General features: G+C 41.8%; 1 protein-coding gene and 1 pseudogene across 4 annotated transcripts in view; one reads left to right on the top strand and one right to left on the bottom strand.

Moving 5' to 3' along the window:
* SRGAP1 (SLIT-ROBO Rho GTPase activating protein 1) overlaps window positions 1-22173 on the top strand; it is a 288960-nt gene that overhangs the window by 117793 nt on the left and 148994 nt on the right. For all 3 annotated transcript variants that reach the window (XM_080660547.1, XM_080660549.1, XM_080660548.1), the window contains exon 2: window positions 19030-19225. In XM_080660547.1, coding sequence (XP_080516673.1) covers window positions 19030-19225 — 196 coding nt within the window. The remainder of the gene's footprint in view (window positions 1-19029; window positions 19226-22173) is intronic.
* LOC308244495 (L-lactate dehydrogenase A chain-like) lies at window positions 8856-9922 on the bottom strand (annotated as a pseudogene). The gene has a single exon. The product of its transcript is annotated as an L-lactate dehydrogenase A chain-like (transcript).

The following is a 22173-nucleotide window of genomic DNA, read 5'->3' as shown; positions in this document are numbered from 1 at the left end:
TCCTTTTGTAGTGGGTAATAAACTTGGCAACTGCTTTCCTTCTGGCCTTTGGTTCGCATAGTGATTAAGAAACGTTCTTAGGTTAGTTTGGAAGGAAGTTTCATATTTGAGTATTCATAACTGCTTTCCCATAACTATGAAGTAATTCTGTATTTACTTCTCATGAGTTGCCGTATATACTGGGCTTTTGATTGGTTGGCTTTGTTCAATCTCTTGAGTGCACTTAGTCATACAAAGTACTCTTTTGGAACTTTGCTATTTAATTTAAAAAGTATTTGTGACTTCTTTGCAGAAGGGGGGGGGGATGTTCCTGTTTATTCACCTTTATAGAAAAGCAGTTAGCATTAGTCATAGTGTTGGCATTTGATGCATTTTTGTTGAACCAATGGGTAAGTTCTTGTTTCAGTTCAAGGAGACTTTTTTTAAGGGTTGGAGTTGCCTGATGGGAGCAGAGGCTGCTCTTGGGAGAGAGATAGTAAACTCTGGGCAGGCATGGGCTTGGGCAGTGTGATCACCAGACAGCAGATAGGACTAAATGATGCCTAAGGCTTATGGTAAATGTGAGATTCTGTGATTCGTCTGTTTCTCCAACATGTGTCCCAACAGGAGAGCTAGGAAGGGAAAATTGGGACCACATACTATGCCGTGGAGGTGTCGGTAGCGGTGCTGGCTGACGGGACTTGGACAGCTGTGGGAGCAGAGTGCTTTTCTGATTCCTCGAGTCAGCATGAACAGTTCTCATTTTGAGAAATAGTTCCAATGAAATTGGGCTTCAGTTCATCTTCCAGATTTAGTGTGAGTCCAGGAGAGAATGGTCAGGAGGTGAAACTGTTCTAGTATTTTCAATTCTGAGGAAGTTGCTGAGTAGTAGGAGAAGTTTAGAATAACTCAAGCCATTGGCATCCAGGTTACAAATAAGTTCACTTAAAAGCCAGGAACTGGCCCTGGCTGGGCGCCTCCGTTGTTTGGAATGTCATACCATACACCAAGAGATTGCTCTTTTGATTCCCCATCAGGCACATATCCAGGTTGTGGGTTTGATTCACAATCATGGTGTATACAGGAAGCAGCTGATCGATGTTTCTCTACGCCATCCTCTTTCTCTCTTTCTGAAAATCAATAAAAACATATCCTCGGATGAGGATTTTTTTAAAAAGCCAGGAAATAATATTACTCACTAAATATGTCACCTTAAGTAATTTTGATTGGTTTTCCACACACTATTTATATTGCTGCCTCATTCATGAGCTCCCCCAAATTGTCATTGATCTCAGTTTTGTTTCAGTGTTTTATCTTAGTTAGTTGCTGATAATAAAAAAATATTGGAGATTACCCAAATTATCCAGATTTCTGACGTGTCTATTTAAAACAAAAAAAAATCAGTTTTGGCATAATTACACCAGGCTTCCTACATAGTAGCCGTGATCTGGAGCTTGTTGGCTGGAAGTCATTGACTTAAGTACAGACATTATTGTCCCTTGTTCTTTTATTCCCTGCTTCATTCATTCATGGGGCTTGTCTGGCCTCTGAGGACATTTGAGTTTACTCTCGATATAAGGCTCATATGCAGGTCTGAAGATAAGACTGTAAGTAGCTATTATGGCAACCTCAGGAGGGGACTGTTGAATAATATAAAGTGCTTCATTGGATTCGGGCACGGTGTTCTGCCGTTGGGATGATCCCAGCCAGCCAACCCTGTAACCAGAGTGAAGAAGAAAACAATGCACTCCTCCTGTGCTTCCCAGTGGCGTTCAGGAGAGCTCTGGTCCAGGAGCGGGCCGGCATGCCCTGCACACCGTCGCCTGCCTAGGCTCAGGGTTACTTGGCACCGGTGCTGGAGAAGGAGCCAGTGGAGTGGCAGAGGCTCAATGGCATCCATTCAGCAGCTTTCTGAATGCCGGCAGCCAAGAGCCCGTCAGCTGTGCCTGTGAGGAGTGTGGGTGCCCGCCAGGAACATCTAAACTTCAAAGGGGAAAAATTGTACTGTGGGCTGAGGTGGAAAGCTTTTGGTCCTGTTGAATTGGGCTCATTTTCACAAAGAAGAAAGATGGTGCAAAGAATTTTGGGGGACTCTACTTGTTTTTAGTAACCTTTCCACTCGACCCCTGAGGTGCCAAAATAATTAAAATGCTCGAGGAGCTGCAACATCTAACCATGAAAATAGACTGAAAACAAAGGATTTCTACTGTTTGGTCTCAGAGCTACATAGAATTAGACTTCTGTGAAAGAAGCAAATTCCTTTAAAATTGAAGTTACACATTTATGACCAATTTTGATTTCTAAAGGGTGGGGTGGGGTGGGGGTGGGGGAATCTTATAATTCTGAGCAACCTATACTTTGGTTCTAATAGGAAAAAGAAACTGTGCTTTCTGTTGTTCTTGACATTTTATTTTCATGCTGGCCCAGGCCTGAAGGCTGGTGTCTGGACTTCGTTAAAAAGCAGAATGTTCCCTTCAACAATCTAAGAGCCTGAAGACAAGCACGAGTAGACCAAAGCATTCCCACACCCCCCGGCGCCCAGGTCTGATTCAGTGACTTCCTGAAGACCTTCGTCATTTACATGGGTTTTATTTCCTTCACCTGCCCCCTTTCCTCACATAACCCTCCTCCTTTTTCCTTTCTTATTGCTCTTGCTTTCCTTGATTCTTTTCTCTGTTTTCTCATCAAGCTGTATTTCCCTTTACCCTATTCTTGCTCCCACCTTCCCTACTTAGCTGCTCCCTCCAGTGTCCCTCAGAGTCTTCCCTGATTTACCTGGGCAGAATTTGTTGTTCCTTCTTATGTGTTATTCTCACAGCACTTGCTTCATGCTTCAGTTATGGGACTTATACATTCCATTGTAAACGATGATCATTTAAAAAAATAACAGTTACTTGTCTTCATGCCTGTAGACCAGGAGGCTCTGAGGGCAAAAAGACCATGTGATTATTTTTGCCTGTCCAGAGCCCAACACCTGGAAGATGCTCAGTAAATGTTTGTCAGGTGAATAGTGTAAGCATTTTGGTCCTCATTGTTCACTTGCTGAGTGGACATTATTGAATGAACATTGTGAAATTCAATTTTTTTCAGATTATGTGGGTAAAAGTTGGATGCAGGTCTAGAAATACACTTTTATGATAGAGTTTGGCCCAGACCCGAGGATAAAATAGAAGAATACATAGGATATTATTATTAATACATGGATGTGTATCAAATTGAACATTTTTCTTTTGTACTTTGAAAAGATAAAATAATAAAGAAGAGAATTAATATTTCTGACATTTATTTTTTTATTTTTTTTAAATAAATCTTTATTGTTCAGATTATTACAGGTGTTCCTCTTTTTTTTTCCCCCATAGCTCCCCTCCACCTGATTCCCCACCCCACCCCATGCCCTTACCCCCCCGCCCCCCGCCACTGTCTTCACCCATAGGTGTAAGATTTTTGTCCAATCTCTTCCCGCACCCCTCACACCCCCTTCACCCTGAGAATTGTCAGTCCACTCCCTTTCTATGTCCCTGATTCTATTATATTCACCAGTCCATTCTGTTCTTCAGATTTTTTATTCACTTGATTTTTAGATTCACTTGTTGGTAGGTATGTATTTGATGTCATGTTGTTGTTCATAATTTTTATCTTTACCTTTTTCTTCTTCTTCCTCTTCTTAAAGAATACCCTTCAGCATTTCATGTAATCCTGGTTTGGTGATGATGAACTCCTTTAGCTTTATCTTGTCTGTGAAGCTCTTTATCTGACCTTCAACTCTGAATGATAGCTTTGCTGGGTAGAGTAATCTTGGTTGTAGGTTCTTGCTGTTCATCACTTTGAATATTTCTTGCCACTCCCTTCTGGCCTGCATAGTTTCTGCCGAGAAATCAGCTGACAGTCGTATGGGTGGTCCCTTGTAGGTAACTAACCGTTTTTCTCTTGCTGCTTTCAAGATTCTCGCTTTGTCTTTTGCCCTTGGCATTTTAATTATGATGTGTCTTGGTGTGGTCCTCTTTGGATTCCTCTTGTATGGGGTTCTGTGCGCTTCCTGAACTTGTAAATCTATTTCTTTCACCAGGTAGGGAAAGTTTTCTGTCATTATTTCTTCTAATAGGTTTTCAATATTTTGCTCTTTGTCTTCTTCTGGCACCCCAAAAATTCTGATGTTGGTAAGCTTGAAGTTGTCCCAGAGGCTCCTTACACTATCTTCATATTTTTGGATTCTTTTTTCTTTTTTTTTTCTGGTTGCGTGTTTTTTGTTTTCTCATATTTCAGATCTTTGGTTTGATTCTTGAGGTACATTGATCTACAGTTGAGTTTCTGTATATTCTTTATTTTAGACAGTGTATGCTTAATTTCTGACTGATCCTTTTCCATTTTTTTGGCATTCTCATTAAGGTCCTTGAAGGTCTCACTAAGCTCCTCGGAGGTCTCATCAAGTTTCTCGGCAGTTTTTAGAAGATTCTTGAGTAACCTTATAAATGTGGTTCTGAACTTTATGTCGTCCAGTAGTTTGCTTTCCTCCATTTCTTTCATTCGTGACATGTTTCTTTGTCTCCGCATTTTGCTGCTTTCCTGTGTTGATGGAGTGGCTTTGTGTGGTAGGTGACCTATAGGGGCCAGTGGCTCAGCCTCCCCAATCACCTGAGGTGGACGCTCTTGGTACACCCCTTTGTGGGCTGAGTGCAAAGTCTTGGTGTATTTAAGCCTTGATTGCTGTTGGAACACTGGGAGGAATTGACCTCCAGGCCAATTGGCTGTGAGGACCCGCTGTGTCTATAATGGAAGAACTGCTGCGCTGGAGACACGCTTATGGTGCAGGACTTGTTTCAGTGGGGCTTTGGTGCTCACTGAGTCTGCCTCTTGAATGTGTCACTTATGGATGTGAGGAGTTGAAATCTGGTGTCTCACACTGACCACTAGGTACACTGGCTTCTGGATCTCCAATGGGGTGCAGGTCAGCTACTGTCTGAGGCCACCCAGCAGGATGTACAGCGAGAACTACAGTTTTCTCCTCTTTGCTTGGGGTTTGGAGGTTTTGGAGCTGTCTGACCTGGGCTGCAAGTTTGTTAGGTTAAGCTGCGATAGGGCATTCCATTCATATGCTAAAGCCGCTGCTTGGAGCTTGGGTGGGTTTGTAGATTGTGTGGGGCGGGGTCTCAGGGCGTCACTAGGCTAGGGCGTGGCAAACAGCGATGGCTGACAGTAAGCCGGCTCTGGGTCTCCGGCCACATCTCCGCCTCCCGTGCCCCAGCACAGTAAACAATGATTCCTGCGTGCAGCCCTGCAAGCAAGCCTCACTCACTTTCTGACCCGATGGCAGACAGTCCAACTTCTACCCGTAGGAGTTTGGGTCCCCCGCGTCTCCCCAGAAACTGGAGTTCGGAGTAATCGGGAGCTTGTCTCCCTACGGGTTGAAAAAAGCAGCGCTCCCAGTTGCCTGCTGCCAGCCCGATACACGCGCCTCCGTACCTCAGCTTTTCAGCGCTTGTGCACGTCTCAATGCTCTTTTCTCTTTCCTTCTAGTTGTAGAACTTCTACTCAGCCAGCTTTCCCATGGTTCTGGGTGATAGACGTTTTGTCTTTTAGTTGTGGTTTTGAAATTGTTGTGCGAGGCAGCAGTTTAGGTGTTTACCTACGCTGCCATCTTGGATCTGAAAGGGCGGGGAGAGACCGACTCCATGTTCTTTTTGTTCCATATCTTCCACCTCATGGAGGTTCCCGCCCTAGAACCTCTCCAAGAGCCCAACCCACACTTTTGAATTAGCCAATAGAAATGCAAGGGGAAGGTAAGCCACGCCCTGCCCCCATGTGCAACCTGATCCCAACCAATCAGCGGAGGCCACACTACCTCACCCCTCCTACCTCTCCCAGGCCCCCTATAAATCAGCGCGTTTGGGGGCTGACTCTCTCTCTCTCTCTCCACCTCGCCGCTGCACCGGTGGGTGTGTGTGTGGGACTGAGCTCGAGCTAGCTCGATTAAAAGGCTCTTTGCTTTTGCATCGGACTCGGCTCCCTCGTGGTCTTTGGGAATCGCGAAATCTGGGCATAACAGATCCTCTCTCTATTTCTGACATTTAAACAAAGCTGGTTGATGTTCAGTATTTGCTTAGGTCTGAAAAAAAATCCTAAAATATAGATATATATACATTACTTATATATATAAAAATTGATTACATATAAATTGGTTAAATACATAACGTGATTTTATATATGTGTGTGTGTGTGTGTGTGTGTGTGTGTGTGTGTGTGTGTATATATATATATAGTATACATGGTTGATTTTTTAAATTGCCATCTTGTCAAGGATTTTGTGGGCTAAAGCCTAGAAGGTATGTGTTCTGTGCTGTAGACTGTATTGTGATTTTCCGTTGTGCGGTGAATGCTGAGGAAACGTGGCTAACTAGACTACTTTCTGGGATCCTACTGTTCACTTCTGAGCCAGGGTTTTAGTTCCCTTGGAGCCAGAGGTTATTGGAGCTCTCATTTATTCAACTCTGAAGTTAAATAAAATAAGATACGAAGTTGCCAAAGTCTATAATAGAAGTCTAAAGAAAGTGAAGTGAAATAATTGGTGTTTCCTTTGTTGTTTTCCTAGATGAAGGTCTTCTTGTATGGTAAAAGTAGACATATAAAATATACCTTTGATTGAGAGATGTTTAAAACATTATGATATTCAATGCGCGTAACTGGAGTTCTTTTTCCACTGTGGACCAAATAGGACATTGTGTATGGGAGAAACTTTGTAGGGCTGGATGCCCAAGGACCACATGGAGCAAAGGATGAAGAGGTAGTGATGGGGCCTCGGGCTGCAGGGAGAGGGGAAAGGAAAAGCATATTATGGTATAGCAAATTTGGGTCCTAAGTCCATATATGCACAAGTAAGCATTTTGATAACTCAGTATCTTTACTGAAGCAAACATTTATCAGAGATAGCTATTGAATATCATGTGCTATATGAAAATTTAGAGACATGATCTTTGTTTTTGAGTCACTAATTTGTAACCTGTATAGTTCCAAGTGTTACAGTAATTATAACCTAATAGCAATAGTACAATAATTATTTTTAAAACAAAAGCAGTTGACCTAATTATAGTTTTCCCTTAAAGCCATAGCATCATAACATTCAGGAAATACTAGGGAATTGACGTTAGCATTTAGCTAGTTAAAAAAAATTTTTTTTGAATCTTTTTTTGGGGGTGGTGGTGATTCTTTTGGCTTTTTTTTTTTTTTTACGTTAAATGGTAGAAATACAATCATTGCTTTTCTAAATGATGCTAGACATTTAGCACTTAAAATTTTCTTTGGTACATTAGTAGTTATACAATATATAGCATTCTAACAAATTACTAGAAGTCTGGGCCTGGATCACTTGGCTTGCTTTCTGTTGTTACTCTTTGTAATTGTTGAGCATTATAATTTTGTATCATGGACTTTGGAGTCAGATACACCTAAATAGGAATTCAAACTTTAGTACTTACTAATTGTATAACTTTGGACAAAATAATCTCTCTGTGCTTCAGTTTTCTCATTTATGTTATGGAGACACTGCGAAGTAGGATTGCTTTGCTGTAAGAATGAAATGAGCTAAGATGTATCAAGTGCTTATCCCAGGATCCGGAACCCAGTAGGAACTCTGTAAATAGTCTCCTGTTATATGCCAATGGTAAATTGCTTGTGAGGTTAAACTGTATTCCAGTACACACTTTCACATTGTAATTACTGCAACAAAGGAAACAGCCTTTATTTGAAAAAGCTTCAATTTGCAATTACTTCAGGTCAGAAGATTTAAACTAGTTTAAAAGCTTTTCATTCTTAAAACTTATTCAGAGAAAAACGTGCTAGACTTTGTATTTACTCCATGAGACTTGGTGTCGAATTAGATCAGGACAGAAGGTCAATGTTTAGAGAATGCCTGGAACCGTTGTCAGTAACACAGCCATTCTAAAACGTAAATCTTTGTACTCTACAGATCAATGACTTCCACACACTGTCCTTTTCCTTTAGTAAAAATCAATCTACTAATATGGTCTTAAATGTCCATGCTTAATTACGGGGAAGTTAATGACTTCCTACCTCTGGTGGATTCTAAATAAAAGCAATTTAGTGAATCTTTCAGATCTGTACTTTCTTAAACTGGCCTTTCCTGCGATGTAGATAAACTGCAATAATTGATCACCTTAATTTATTGTCTTTTATCCTGGCTAGCTTTCATCTGAAAAAAAAAAAAAAAAGTGCACATTTGTTTTCCCGAACTTGTTGTCTAGGCCAAAATATAATATTTGGCATTTATTTATTTATTTTATTTAATAAATCTTTATTGTTCAGATTATTACAATTGTTCCTCTTCCTCCCCTACCATGAAAGCTATGAAAACTGATGCTTTTATAGTAAGCTTTTAATTCTTTTTTCTTTTTTTTCACTGTTCAAGGTTTATTTGGCATTTTAGTTGCTATGACACTTGGATAGTTGGCTGTATTATTTATAGGTAGATTTTTCTTTTTACATTATATGGCAGTGTACACTAATCTGATACATACAGTACACAGAATAAGATCCTTTAGAACAGTTATGCACAAAACATGCAATATTGGATTTACATTGGATCCCAGGATGTGATTGATTGGAGAAAAAGGAACCACCAGTTATGTAACACACAGTGAACACACATCTAGTCTGAAGGGCAACTGTAGTGTGAGCAACTTCGGCAGTGGTGCCTTTGAGGAGGTGGAACTATTTCACACTAACCAGTTAAGGCTGCACAAGATAAGGACCATCCAGCATCAGGATGCAGATGCTGGGTTTTATGAACCATTACTATCTCTATCTTTAGGAAACTGATGTTCTTAGTCACAGAGCAGATAAAAAGGACAATATGCAACCTCCAACTAAAATCCTGCTGTAGCCTAGACAGTGAGGTGGTATGACGTTAGAAGACTTTAAAACTGCAGCTCTTTCTGGATCCCCCACAGTGTATCTGCACTCTTCTTCAAACGGGCCTCTTCCTCAGGTGTCAGAGTCACCTTCACAACATCTGAGATTCCATTCTGCCCCAAGATGCAAGGAACACTAAGGAAGACATCGTCTTTTATTCCATAGAGACCCTTAATCATGGTGGAAATTGGATGCACCCGCCTAAGATTCTTCATCATACTCTCTGCTAAATCTGCCACAGATAGGCCAATGGCCCAGGATATGTAGCCTTTCAGTTTGATTACCTCATAAGCACTGTCAACCACCTGCTTGTGAACTTGTTTCCACTGTTCCTTATCTGCACCAGTGCCTAAATCAGGGTGCAGATTCTTTAGGGAGACACCAGCAACATTCACTCCACTCCATACAGGCACACTAGAGTCTCCATGCTCCCCAAGGACCCACCCATGACAGCTTAATGGGTGAACACCCAGCCTCTCCCCTATCAGGTATCGGAACCGGGCTGAATCCAGATTGCAACCACTTCCAATAACACGGTTTTTGGGAAAGCCGCTTAACTTCCAAGCCACATAGGTCAAGATATCCACTGGATTGGAAACAACAAGCAATTTGCAGTTGGGACTGTATTTTACAACATTAGGCATGATGAATTTAAAGATGTTCATGTTACGCTGGACCAAATTAAGGCGGCTTTCTCCCTCTTGTTGATGAGCCCCAGCTGTGATATAACCAGCATGGAGTTTGCAGTCACACTATAGTCTTTGCCAGAGACAATTTTTGGTGTTCTAAGGAAAAGGCTTCCATGTTGGAGATCCATCATTTCTCCCTTTAATTTGTCTTCCATGACATCAACAAGAGCAAGTTCATCTGCCAAGTCCTTCATTAAGATACTGATGGCACAAGCCATGCCAACAGCACCAACCCCAAGGACTGTCATCTTATTCTGGGGGCTCTGTTCTTCCTTAAGAAGATTCACAATCAGCTGATCCTTGAGTGTTGCCATTTTGGACTTAGAACCAAAAGGAACCAGGAGTGCCGGGGGGGGTGGTGGGGGGAGTGGGGGCCGGCGTCGGTGGCGCGAGATGTACCGTCCGGACTTGGCGGCTGCTGTAAGCTTTTAATTCTAAAATAACACCAAGGTTAACGTCATTTCAAATGTAGATGTTATAATGAAAACTTAGATAGAAAAATGGATACAACCTCTCTTTAAATGTCAGGAATGTGCAAGTGCCTTTACTTTCATTTCTGAAACAATGAGGATTAACGGTTCTGAGAGCACAGTTTCTTAATTTATTTTAATGATGCTCCCCACAAATAGGTTAATCGTCCCTAGAATTCTAGGATGAGGCCATGCTTTTGAGCTTAGAATGGAAACAACCTGGTTTCATACATGTCTGTGCTATCTAGTTTGCTTAAGTTATTGGTGATTTCCTAGTTCAGTAGCAGAGAAAGACTTTCAGGGTTTATATTTTCCACGAGGCACTACCTGAAAGGTTACACCATGTCTAGCCATCCTGAACTCCCTTCCCCAGAACCTAACTCTTTGGGGCCAGGGTATCAAAAATATCAATTTTAGTTTATTTAAGGAACCACATTTTCATTCCCCAAATTGGCACAGCCTTCCAAATCTTATCTTTTAAAGGCAGTGCAGGGCCAACCCCTCGAAAGCTATTACTGATGACGACCCCAGTTGGCCTGTGATCTTTCCTTTTTGAAAGTCCTTTCGCTTGTGTAGTTAATACACACAAAAAAAGAACTGTTTTCTTTTTTTCATTGCACGTTCTATGGTAATTGACCAATACTTGCCTGATAGGGAAGCCTTTTTGTATCTCATCTCATTGCCTTTGGAAGGGGAACGTGGCAGCTATGATTAGTGACCATTTTGCAGTGTAGAAACATGAGTTCCGCAGCGATATTTGCTCCTTCGAGGTCACACTTCTAACTGAAACTGGTGTCTTGATACTCTGTATTCTGTACCTTGCTTACTTTGTGCAAAAGTCTTGTCTTCTGATCAAGCCTGCTAACTCTTCAAGACCTTTTCTGATGGAACGCCACATTTCAGATTCCACTTAGGAGGAACTGAGATGCCATTTCACCCATATCCTGGAAGGGCATTATCCTATAGATGAGTCTTCCTTCCTTTTTCCTTCCCTCCCTACTTCCTTCCCTTCCTTCCTTCTTTCTTTCCTTCCTTTCTTCCTTCCTTCCTTCCTTCCTTCCTTCCTTCCTTCCTTCCTTCCTTCCTTCCTTCCTTCCCTTTATTGTCTTTATTGGGGTGATATTACTTAATAGAATTATATAGGTTTCAGGGGTACAATTCTATAATACATCATTGTATATTGTGTGTTCACCACCCAAAGTCAAGTCTCCTTCAATCACCATTTATCCCCCCTTTATCCTTACCTCCCCCACCTCCCTTTCCATCTGGAATCACCACACTGTTGTCCATGAGGGGTGTGTATATTGGGGTTTTTTTGCTTAATCCCTTCACCTTTTCCACCCAGTCCCCCTACCTCCTCCTCTTTGACAGATGTCAGCCTGTTCTCTGTATCTATGAATCTATGAATCTGTTTCTGTTTTGTTAGTTAATATTGTTCATTCACATTTCCAATTTTAGATTTTTAAATGGTCATTGAAAAAAGTAAAAAGAAACTGTTGAACAGGTGAAATGAATTTCAATAATATATTTTACATAATCCAATATGTCTAAAATTTTTAATTCCAATATTAATTGACCATAGTACCCCCCCCCCAGCCTACGCCCTTCCCTACCCCGTACTTCTCATTGCTCCTTGACTTTCATACCTTAACTAGAGGCCCGATGCATGAAATTTGTACAAGAGTAGGCCTTCCTTCCCCCGGCTGCCGGCACCGTCTTCCCTCTGGCAACCAGGCTTCCCGCCGGCACCCAGGACCCGGGCTTCCCTCAGGTCACTGGCAGGCACCCGGGACCCGGGCTTCCCTCACAGCCCCGGCTTCGTCCAGAAGGTCATCTGGAAGGACGTCCTGTCTAATTAGCATATTACGCTTTTATTATTATAGATACCCTGCACATCACTAGCTCTCACTGTCTGTTTCCATTGCCTGTCCCTTCACTGAGGATGAGGCTCATGACGTTCAATCTGTTATTTATAGCTGCTAGTAAGCAGTCTGGCACAAGGAAATACCCAATAAATATTTTTCATATGAAAGCCTACTGATACTAGCAATAACACCTTCTCCATCTGTTTCCCAGTGGTTTGCAGAATACAGCATGCTTTTCACGTGCACCTCTCAGCAGTCCTTGTGCGTTTACAAGATGAAATGTGGAGAGGTTAAGTGACTTTCCACATCGCATGACTTGTAATAGGTGCCATTGTAACTCCAACCTGGGTCTGTTGGGTTCAGACTTCTAAAGAAATGAAGACTTGGCCTTTGCTTATTCAGTCCATTCACTAAAAAAAAGTCAGAGCTCACTTTTATGGAGAATATGTCATAAAAGTCTGCACCTGGTGTTTAGCTAATTAGTGGGTGTTAGGTTGTATATGTTTTCACAGGAGCAAAGAGCATTTGAACAATTGATTGAACCAGTTAGAGTCTCATTGGGTTCTTCTTCTCTTAAAAACATTCCAGTGGTTCTCATCTGTCTATTCGGAAAAATTCCTTATAGCCTATGGATAAAGGTACTGATGCATCCAAACAGAATGTAGACTTTGCTAATATCATAAGGAACATCTGACTAAACAAGACTATGAGATAATTGAGATGGTTTGTGATACTTTAAAAATGTTGTTTTTATTTGGTAGATGATCATGAGTGTCACACCCAATCTATCAATTTTATGTCCCAGTCCTGGGCATTCAGTAATGTTTAGAGAAACAGCCCAGTCTAGACTCAGTCTTTCTCTCTCTCTCTCTCTTTTTAAATTGATTGCAGAGAGAGAGAGAGAGATAGAAACATCAATGATGAGAGAAAATCATTGATCGGCTGCCTACTGGGGATCGAGCCCTCAACCTGGGCATGTGCCCTTGATTAGAATCAAACCTGGGACCCTTCAGTCGGCGGCGGGCGGAGGCTCTTTCCACTAAGCCAGACTGGCTAGGGCTGGACTCAGTCTTTCCATGAAATATGCATCATTCTGTGGTCTCACAGAAGTTTATTTTAAGAGTTAGGACTACTCTTCACCTGAGCAATAGCAAGAAATGCCTTCATTTCTTCCTTTCCTAGGCACTTCCATTTTGTTTGGTAAGTATTGGTGGGTTTTATGACTCTTGATTCCAATAATTACAGGCTGTTGTTGTTCCTTGTGATTAAGCCCCTAAGCCTTAGAGGAACTACTTCAATTTTTTTTTTTTTTTTTTTTTTTTACAAATTAATTGAGTAGTTTGAAAGCACACTTTTTGTGTATTATTCTTGTTGGATTATTGATGTTGATTTATTCCGTGGTGATGTTCTGGTAGAACAGAAATGAAATAATAGTCATTAAAAAACATTAAATTTTAGCCTTGTTAAAAAGACCATTATTATTATTATTTAGTAGATCCTGCCCTAGATTTAAGTAATGACTGATTAAAGCCTACTCAGAGATGCCATTTTTCTTCATAAAAGAGATTGTCCTGTTTTTTTGCAGTTGGGAGTCATGGTAATAAGCCCCTCCTAACGTTTTATTCGGTAAATCTTTTCTATGTAGTGTTAAAAATTGTAATGAGTAATGTACAAACGATGCTGGCCAATAAATAAATTTACTGTTCTAGCCTATAGATAAATTCAGGAAGGAATAAAAATAATCAAGTATCCTGGCCAGGTTGGAGTGTCATCCCCATATAACAAAAGGTTGTGGGTTCGATTCCCAGTCAGGGCACATACCTAGGTTGAGTGTCATCCCCATATAACAAAAGGTTGTGGGTTCGATTCCCAGTCAGGGCACATACCTAGGTTGAGGGTTCAATCCCTGCTCAGATGTGTACGGGAGGCAACCAATTGATCTTTTTCTCTCACATTGATGTTTCTTTCTTTCTTTCTCCCTTCTTCTCTCTCTAAAAATCAATAAAAACATGTCCTCGAGTGAGGGTTAAATAATAATAATGATGCAAGAGCCATTTTATGAAGACATCGTTTTAAAGTGCTTGCCCCTTGCCGAAACCGGTTTGGCTCAGTGGATAGAGCGTCGGCCTGTGGACTGAAGGGTCCCCGGGTTCGATTCCGGTCAAGGGCATGTACCTTGGTTGCGGGCACATCCCCAGTGGGAGGTGTGCAGGAGGCAGCTGATCGATGTTTCTCTCTCTCATCAATGTTTCTAGCTCTCTATCCCTCTCCCTTCCTCTCTGTAAGATATCAATAAAATATATTTAAAACAACAATAATAAAGTGCTTGCCTCATGCATTGTCTAATTTGATAAAAGACTGAAAAGTACCAGGCATGGAAATATGAGGAGTTATTTTGTGGTTACTATTATCATTCTCAGAAGTGTCCCAACAGCCGAAATTTCATGGAATTGTGATACTACAGTATTTCTTTATATTACTTCTATATTGTGATATAATACATATCTTCCAACTTGCCCATGCAATGTGTACAGTTCCCTGGACTGTAGTATATTCACAATTTAGTAGCCACCACCACAGTCAATTTGAGAACATTTTCATCACCCCAAAAAGAAACCCTGCACCCTTAGCAATCACCTCCCATCTCCCCGAATTCCTTCAGCTCTAGTCAACAGCTAATCTGCTTTCTGTTTCTCTGGATTAGTCCATTCTGGACATTTCACATTAAGGGAATCACTGTGGCCTTTTGTGACTAGCTTCATTCACTGTGCTTATATTTTCAAAGTTAATTTGTGCTGTACCATGAATCAGTACTTCATTCCTTTTTATAGCCATATTTTTTTTTTAATCTCTTCACTAGTTGATGGACAGTTAGTTTGTTTCCACTTCTCAGCTAGTATGAATAATGCTGCTGTAAATGTTTGTGTACACGTTTTTGTGAGAAGATACGGTTTTATTTTCCGTGGATTTGCTGAGTCTATATTAACCCGACATTTCACCTTTTAAGGAACTGCCAGATTGTTTTTCCAAAGTGGCTGCACCGTTTTACATTCCCACCAGCATGTAAATGAATGCGGGTTCCAATGTCTTTGCATCCTCGCCAGCCCTTGTTACCGTCTGTCTTGTTGATGATGTCCATCCTAGTGGAGGTGATATGTACCTCATTGTGCTTTTGATTTGCATCTTCCTGATGGCAGTGTTGTTTAGCCACTTTTCGGGTGCTGTTGGCCATCTGTATACCTTCTTGGGAGAAATGGCTGTTGAGAGCCTTTGCCCACTTTTTAAGTTGGGTCATTTGTATTACGTAAGAGCTCTTTATATATCCTGTGTGTTACATGCCGATGAGTCGGTTCTGCCTCTGCTGGTGAGAGATGCCCATAACGTCCTGTCCTCACCGGCCCTGCCCAGCTCCTGTACACTCACGCCTGTGGCTTCTTTTATGGAGTCAGTCCATCTCAGAATTGATCTTCCTCTTTTCCTTGTGTTTTCCCAGCACTGTCTTTCCTAAAGAATCCTGCCTTCTCCCGATAGGCCTCGAGCAGAACAGCTTCAGTTTTGTTATGTTCGCCTCCAGCAACGTTTCAGGCTTTATTTGCTCCAGGGCACGCTTGTTTATCTGTCTGGCGGTCCACGGGATCCGCAGAGCTCTCCTCCAACACCTTATTTCAGTTTAATCAAATTTTCTCTTATTCTGGGTACACGTTGCTTATTAGATACATGATTTGCAAATATCTTCTCCGCTCTCTGGGTTGTATTTCACTTTCTTGGTGGTTACAGCTGTATAGGTTGTAACTTATCTCCCGGGCCATCATGTCTTCCAAGCTGGTCCACTGTCTGGGGCAGCTCCTCTTTCCGTAACTTCCTGGTGCATCCCTTTATCACAGCGTGAGCTCAGCGTGTTGATACTATCAGCTTAGGATTTGCCTTCCCTACTGAAGGAAGCTGCGTCCCTCAAATTTTTGTAACTCCAGTGCCTAGGGCTCTGCCTAACACAAAATAGGAGTGCAACAAGGGCTTGGTCCACTAAATTAATTCGAAGCTTGAGTCTGAAAAACTGAAGCAGGTCAATACGAATCCAAGAAAGCTAATAGAATAGGCCCTGAAAGAGTGTCCTTGAATCTATTGGAGGGAGGAAAACTGCAGTTTCTTCTACAGAAATAGGCTCACCGGTTTTTCCAGAAATCACCCCTTCCTGCGATGCTTTCTTCCGTTCTAGCCCTGATGATTCTGTGGTCCCCGGGCTGACAGTGGTGCTGTGCTCTGTGGCCACCTGTGGTCCCATCACAGGGATCCCTAGTGCACCACGGCTGCTTTGGTATGTGCTGAGCAGTGGACCGACATTTCCATGACCACTGATTAATTTTACTCATTTATTTTTAAATCTTACAAATTCTTTAGTGCTGTAATTAGATTAGCTCAAGTCTAGTGAGGTCATACTAATAAAGCCGCACCGTATGTGCAGGGAGGTGACCTACTGTATTGCGCTGCCTCGTGGCTCTGACGTGGTGTAAGGAACCCAAAGTTTTTCTCTTCCTAACAGGACATTTTTATGGCAGTACTTTTATATTGATTATTTTTCCTTACGATCTTTTCTTCACTTGTCCTGAACTTTTCTAAATTAAAGATGTACTCAAATCCATTCTCTTTCTCCAGTTTGGGAGCATATTTTATTTTCTCTCACTGTGACTCTGGGTCCTGTCCCTCCACATTGTCACTATTGCAGATGCTCCCAGTGTCCTGTTTTCATTGGAAAAGTACAGGTACCATGAAGTAAAAAGGTACTCCCTGCGGAATGAGGGTGAAGTTTTACCTGCTTGCAGATATTCTTCCTTCTCAAAGCTCCCTAGTTTTTTGTTTTTTTTTAAAATATATTTTATTGATATTTTACAGAGAGGAAGGGAGAGGGATAGAGAGCTAGAAACATTGATGAGAGAGAGAAACATCGATCAGCTGCCTCCTGCATACCTCCTACTGGGGATGTGCCCGCAACCAAGGTACATGCCCCTGACCGGAATCGAACCCGGGACCCTTCAGTCCGCAGGCCGACGCTCTATCCACTGAGCCAAACCGGTTTCGGCAAAGCTCCCTAGTTCTTGATTTTGAACCCCGAAGGCATAACTCTCTAAGAATTTAAGACAGAAGAGGGAAGCCATTTAGTTTTTGTGTATTTCTGCTGAGATCTGACCTCTCAGCCCCTGTTATTTCTTATTTGGCACTAAGTCAGCTTAAACACACACACACACACACACACACACACACACACACACACAACTAGTTGACAGCCTAAGCCAACGGATTTATTTTCTCTTAGCACAGCAAGATGTGCTAAAATTACTAAATCTTGAAAGACTTTCTGGGATTCCTGAATGAGAAATTCTCCTACCTTTGATTTTTTTCTTTTTCTTTATGAAACAAAAATAGTTCTGTATCCGTGGGTGAAAGAGTTTGGCAGACATGATTATAATAATGTATTGAAAAACACTTACTTTGATTGACTAAAAACTAGATGCTGTTCACAGTAGTTAAAAGCCTATAATAACGTCTTCACTCTTGCGTTCACCACACTTCCATGAGATGACTGATAGGATCCCCCAAGCTAGAAGCGGAGAAGCTAAGAGGGGACACTTGGGAAATACTCCCCTATCTTCTGCCAAAGTTCCCATGAAGCAGTTTTGCCTGGAACATAACCTGATTGGGGGCAGAGACCTTGTTTCATAGTTACTGTGTCTTCTTTGCCAGGATTTAGGCCTGGCACACTACAGCTGCTCCAAGCAGGTTGCATGGATGGGAGGCGGGCAGAAATGTTCTATTAATCTGACCGACAGCCTGGGTTAGAGGTCCGAGGGGTGCCACTTACTAGCTGAAGTCCCTAGATAGTATAGTTAGCCTCCCTAAATCTCAGTTTCTAGTATTTGTAAAATGGGGATTGACCAGTACTGAACTTCAATAAAGTGTAGAGTAGTATTTCATTAATATTAGTTACTAATAAATTGGGCAAATTTTCCAACTCCCTATTCAGAACTTGACTGCCCTGCTGTTAATGAGATTGATTAAACATGGGCAAGTGTGTACATATATACCATCAGCTCAGTCATTCTCTATTAAAAAATGATAGAAATCGAGGAGGTGTTATTTGGACACTGATTTTTATTAACCCCACTGAATTAGATTCAGCTCTCACTGGGAAAGATGAAATAAAGTTTTTCCAATATGAATATTCTTGTCTTTGGAGGCCAGCCCTGGATCTTAGAACAAAAACAAATCAGTCGTTATTAGTTACTGTATCTCATTTTCCAAAACACATGCTTCATCGTTGCAGTCATTTACAGATAGTTTTACATGACACACTTCTGCTTTTGTCTTCTTGCTAAATCACTAAATGACCAACCTTCGTGTTCCTGATGTATTAAAATGGTCAAAAGATTCATTGTAGGATTATGTGTCGAGAAGGCTGTTAGTTTGAACACTGTGTAACAGTGAAGAGCCCTTGACGAATGCAATAATAAAGTGGAATCCAAGGATTGCCCCATTATGAATGATTTGGATGTAGGAATAAATTATTTTTAGGCACAGCATCCCTACAAACCCTGAAGCTATGTGTTTTACAAACTAGAAATTTATGCACTAAATAAAAATTACCAGATGTCAGTGTCTGTACGTGCCAACTAGCAAATGTGTGGTGGTTCAGCGTCTGGGAGAAATGATGCTCACTTCTTTGCCATTCAAACTCAGAAGGGGTAGTTGAGGCAAAATGTTGCTGAAAAAATGACAATGTGCTCAGCTACCCAAAGATGTCACATGTTACGAACTGTTATCTGAAAGGCTTTAATTTTTCCCCCTCATGACTCCATGCGTGTTTGTGGCATTGCAAATGTATCCCATGTTTCTGTTCTAATTTTATTACATTCTTTCCAGAGGCTTGCCTCATTCTCTTAAAGGGTCAGCAGATACCTTATTTTAAGAACCGACCTGGACACAGCAAGACTCATAGAGGTCCAATTCAGAGCTAAATGCATAATAGGATTAATTACTTTTATCTTGCACGTACCAGCATACCTCAGTAATATTCATGACATCATCAAATGGATTCTCTTCTCTCTTTAGAGATTCGAGCTCAACTGGTAGAACAACAAAAATGCCTGGAGCAGCAAACGGAGATGCGAGTTCAGCTTCTCCAGGACCTGCAAGATTTCTTCCGGAAAAAAGCTGAAATCGAGACGGAATATTCTCGGAACCTAGAGAAGTTAGCAGAAAGGTTCATGGCAAAAACAAGAAGCACTAAGGATCATCAGCAGTACAAGTAAGAGAGACTTGACTCAGATTCACCTTTCCAAGGTCATAGCCTACCTTTTTAATACCCTTGTTGGTTTTAGGATTTTTCCTTTTTGTCTGATAAGCTATTGATTGGCATAACCCCATAGATTAAAGCAACCGTCTGCATTTATGAGCATTAGTTTATCACGTTTTAAATTAATAGTATTCTCTTCACAGTTTTCTCTCTCCAATAAATATATATTTTTGGATAACTATATATTCAAGAAGAACGTAAAGTTCGTATTTTTTATAAACATCTCGATTACAGGAAACTAGGAGCTGATATCTACCACAGGTGGATATTTGGATGGGCAAATTTTAAATAGCTGATTGTTCAAGCAGAGACTTGAGCATTTCTGCAGTGATTTTACATGAAAAGGAGCAATAATGCCCAGCCAGTGTGGTTCAGTGGTGGAACATCGACCTGTGAGTCAGAAGGTCAGGGTTCAATTCCCAGTCAGGGCACATGCCCAGGTTGTGGGCTTGGTCCCCAGTGGGAAGCATGCAGGAGGCAGTCATTTGGTGATTCTCTGTCATCATTGATGTTTCTATCTCTCTCTCCCTCTCCCTTCCTCTCTGAAATCAATAAAAATATTTTTATTTTATTTTTAAAAAGCAATAAGGGTTGCTTAAATTTAGTCCTCCCCCTCTCCCCCATCATGTTTATGGTCATTGCAATTGAGACCGACTTAAAACAAGGGTCTTGTAAATATGCTATGATTGAGTGTAATGAAACTTCATCTTAATTATGCTTCATTTGTTTAAAGAATACCTACCGGTTTTTCTGGTCATGGAATTTACTTCCTAATAAATCCTAGAGACAAAACGAGATAAGTATGCAGACAACTACAGTAGAGTATATAAGTGCTATGACAGGGTAATCACAGGATGACATGGGCCCACCTGGTGGGAATCCATCCTGTAGTGAAGGTGGAAGGGAAGGTCAAGGAAAGGTCCCGGAAGAAGTAATACATAAGTGAGGGCCTGAGGGACTAGGAGGCATGTAAGAGACTGGAGCAGGATGTTCCAGGCAAGAAGAACGTCATGTATAAGGGGTGGGGTGGGGGTGGAGGTGCGGGGGGAAGGACAGCTCTGAGAACAGAAAGTAACCCGGTGGCTACAAGGGTACAATGTGCCAGATCATGGAGTAGATCATACTCGACAGTTTGGATTTCATCCTGAGGGCATGAGAAGCCTTCGGGGAGTTTTAAGAAGCAGGATGACCAGCTCAGACCTGCTTTTTAAAATGATAACAAGGACCGGAGATGGGATTGTGTGCTGGAGGACGCTGTGGTTGAGAGAGGGAGACCGTGTAGGGCCCTCGCAGCAGGGGCTGAACCAGCAGCCCTGCAGGAAGAAGCAGACTTGTTTAGGAGGCGCGAAGCAGGCAGCACAGCCTAGGTAATCTGACAAATACTTCTGCCACAAAACTCCCAGAAATTCTGCTTAAAATATAATAGACATTCTTTTAAATGTATAACCGAAACATAGGAAAGTAAGGGAAATTTCCAGGAGCCAGAAAAAGAAAAGGGAACTAAAAACCAAATTGACAGTTGTAGCCACTCTTTTTTTATTTTATTTTATTTTTTTTAAATATATTTTATTGATTTTTTACAGAGAGGAAAGGAGAGGGATAGAGAGTTAGAAACATCGATGAGAGAGAAACATCGATCAGCTGCCTCCTGCACACCCCCCACTGGGGATGTGCCTGCAACCAAGGTACATGCCCTTGACCAGAATCGAACCTGGGACCATTTGGTCCGCAAGCCGACGCTCTGTCCACTGAGCCAAACCGGTCAGGGCTATCCACTCTTTTTTTTTTTTTTAAAAAAAATATATATATATTTTTATGGATTTCAGAGAAGAAGGGAGAGGGAGAGAGATACAAACAATGATGGGAGAGAATCATCGAGCGGCTGCCTCCTGCACACCCCACAACAGGAATCGAGCCTGCAACCTGGGCATGTGCCTTGACCGGAAATTGAATCATGACCCCCTGGTTCCTGGGTCAATGCTCAACCACTGAACCACACAGGTCGGGCTGTATCCACTCTTTAGTCCCACATGGGTATAGAAGATAAGGCCAAACAAGGTAAAGAGTTGGAACTGAGGGCTTTCCCACCACCAAGCTTATCACATTGTATCCCAGCCTAAAATCAGGACCAGTAAAACTGTCTCAATGAAATGATAAAACAGAAAACCACAAATCCTCCCTCCCTCCCCAACACACACACAAGGCAACAACAAGGCCTGTCTGCTCAGCTGGCTCCAGATTGGAGGGTGATTCAGAGATGCCTGTCTTGGCCTTCACCGTGGGCTTTGCAGTTCCATTTTACACCCCTCTGTGGCTTTGGATCCTACATAAAAAGTTGGGCAGAAACTGTCCCTGGGGTACTTTTGCAGAAGCAAATGAAAAACTACTCCACATAGGGAATACCTTTTTTTTTTCCCCCTTTGGATGTGTTGGGCTAGAATAGAAATACATTTTAGTGATGGTTTCCAGGGCAAACAAATGTCAAATGTATCTGACAGAGACTAGAACTAGAAAGAGGAGACCGGAGCCAGTACTGCATTCACTTTTATAGTAACTGTCCTTTTTTGAAGTGAATGTAAAGAAGAAGACAGCTCATTCATCCATTCAGTAAAATTTTTTAATTGATTTTTAGAGAGGAAGAGAGATGGGGAGAGAGAGAGAAGCATCAATGTGAGAGGGAAACATCCATCAGCTGCCTTCTGCACACCCCCTACCAGGGATCAAGCCCTAAACCCCGGCATGTGCCCTGCCCGGGAATTGAACTAACGACCTCCAACCAGCTGAGCCACACCAGCAAGGGCTCAGTAAATACTTTTGAATGACACCTTCTGTGTGCTTTCCTGGGTAATTAGTTGTCAACTGAAAACAGGCACCTTAGTCTGGTACCGTAGTAGAGTGCT

Source organism: Plecotus auritus (genome assembly GCF_963455305.1).
Source record: "Plecotus auritus genome assembly, chromosome: 3".
In the NCBI taxonomy this organism is placed as follows: Eukaryota; Metazoa; Chordata; class Mammalia; order Chiroptera; family Vespertilionidae; genus Plecotus; species Plecotus auritus.
Note: the sequence above shows the minus strand (reverse complement) of the source record. Positions and strands in the feature narration are given on the sequence as shown.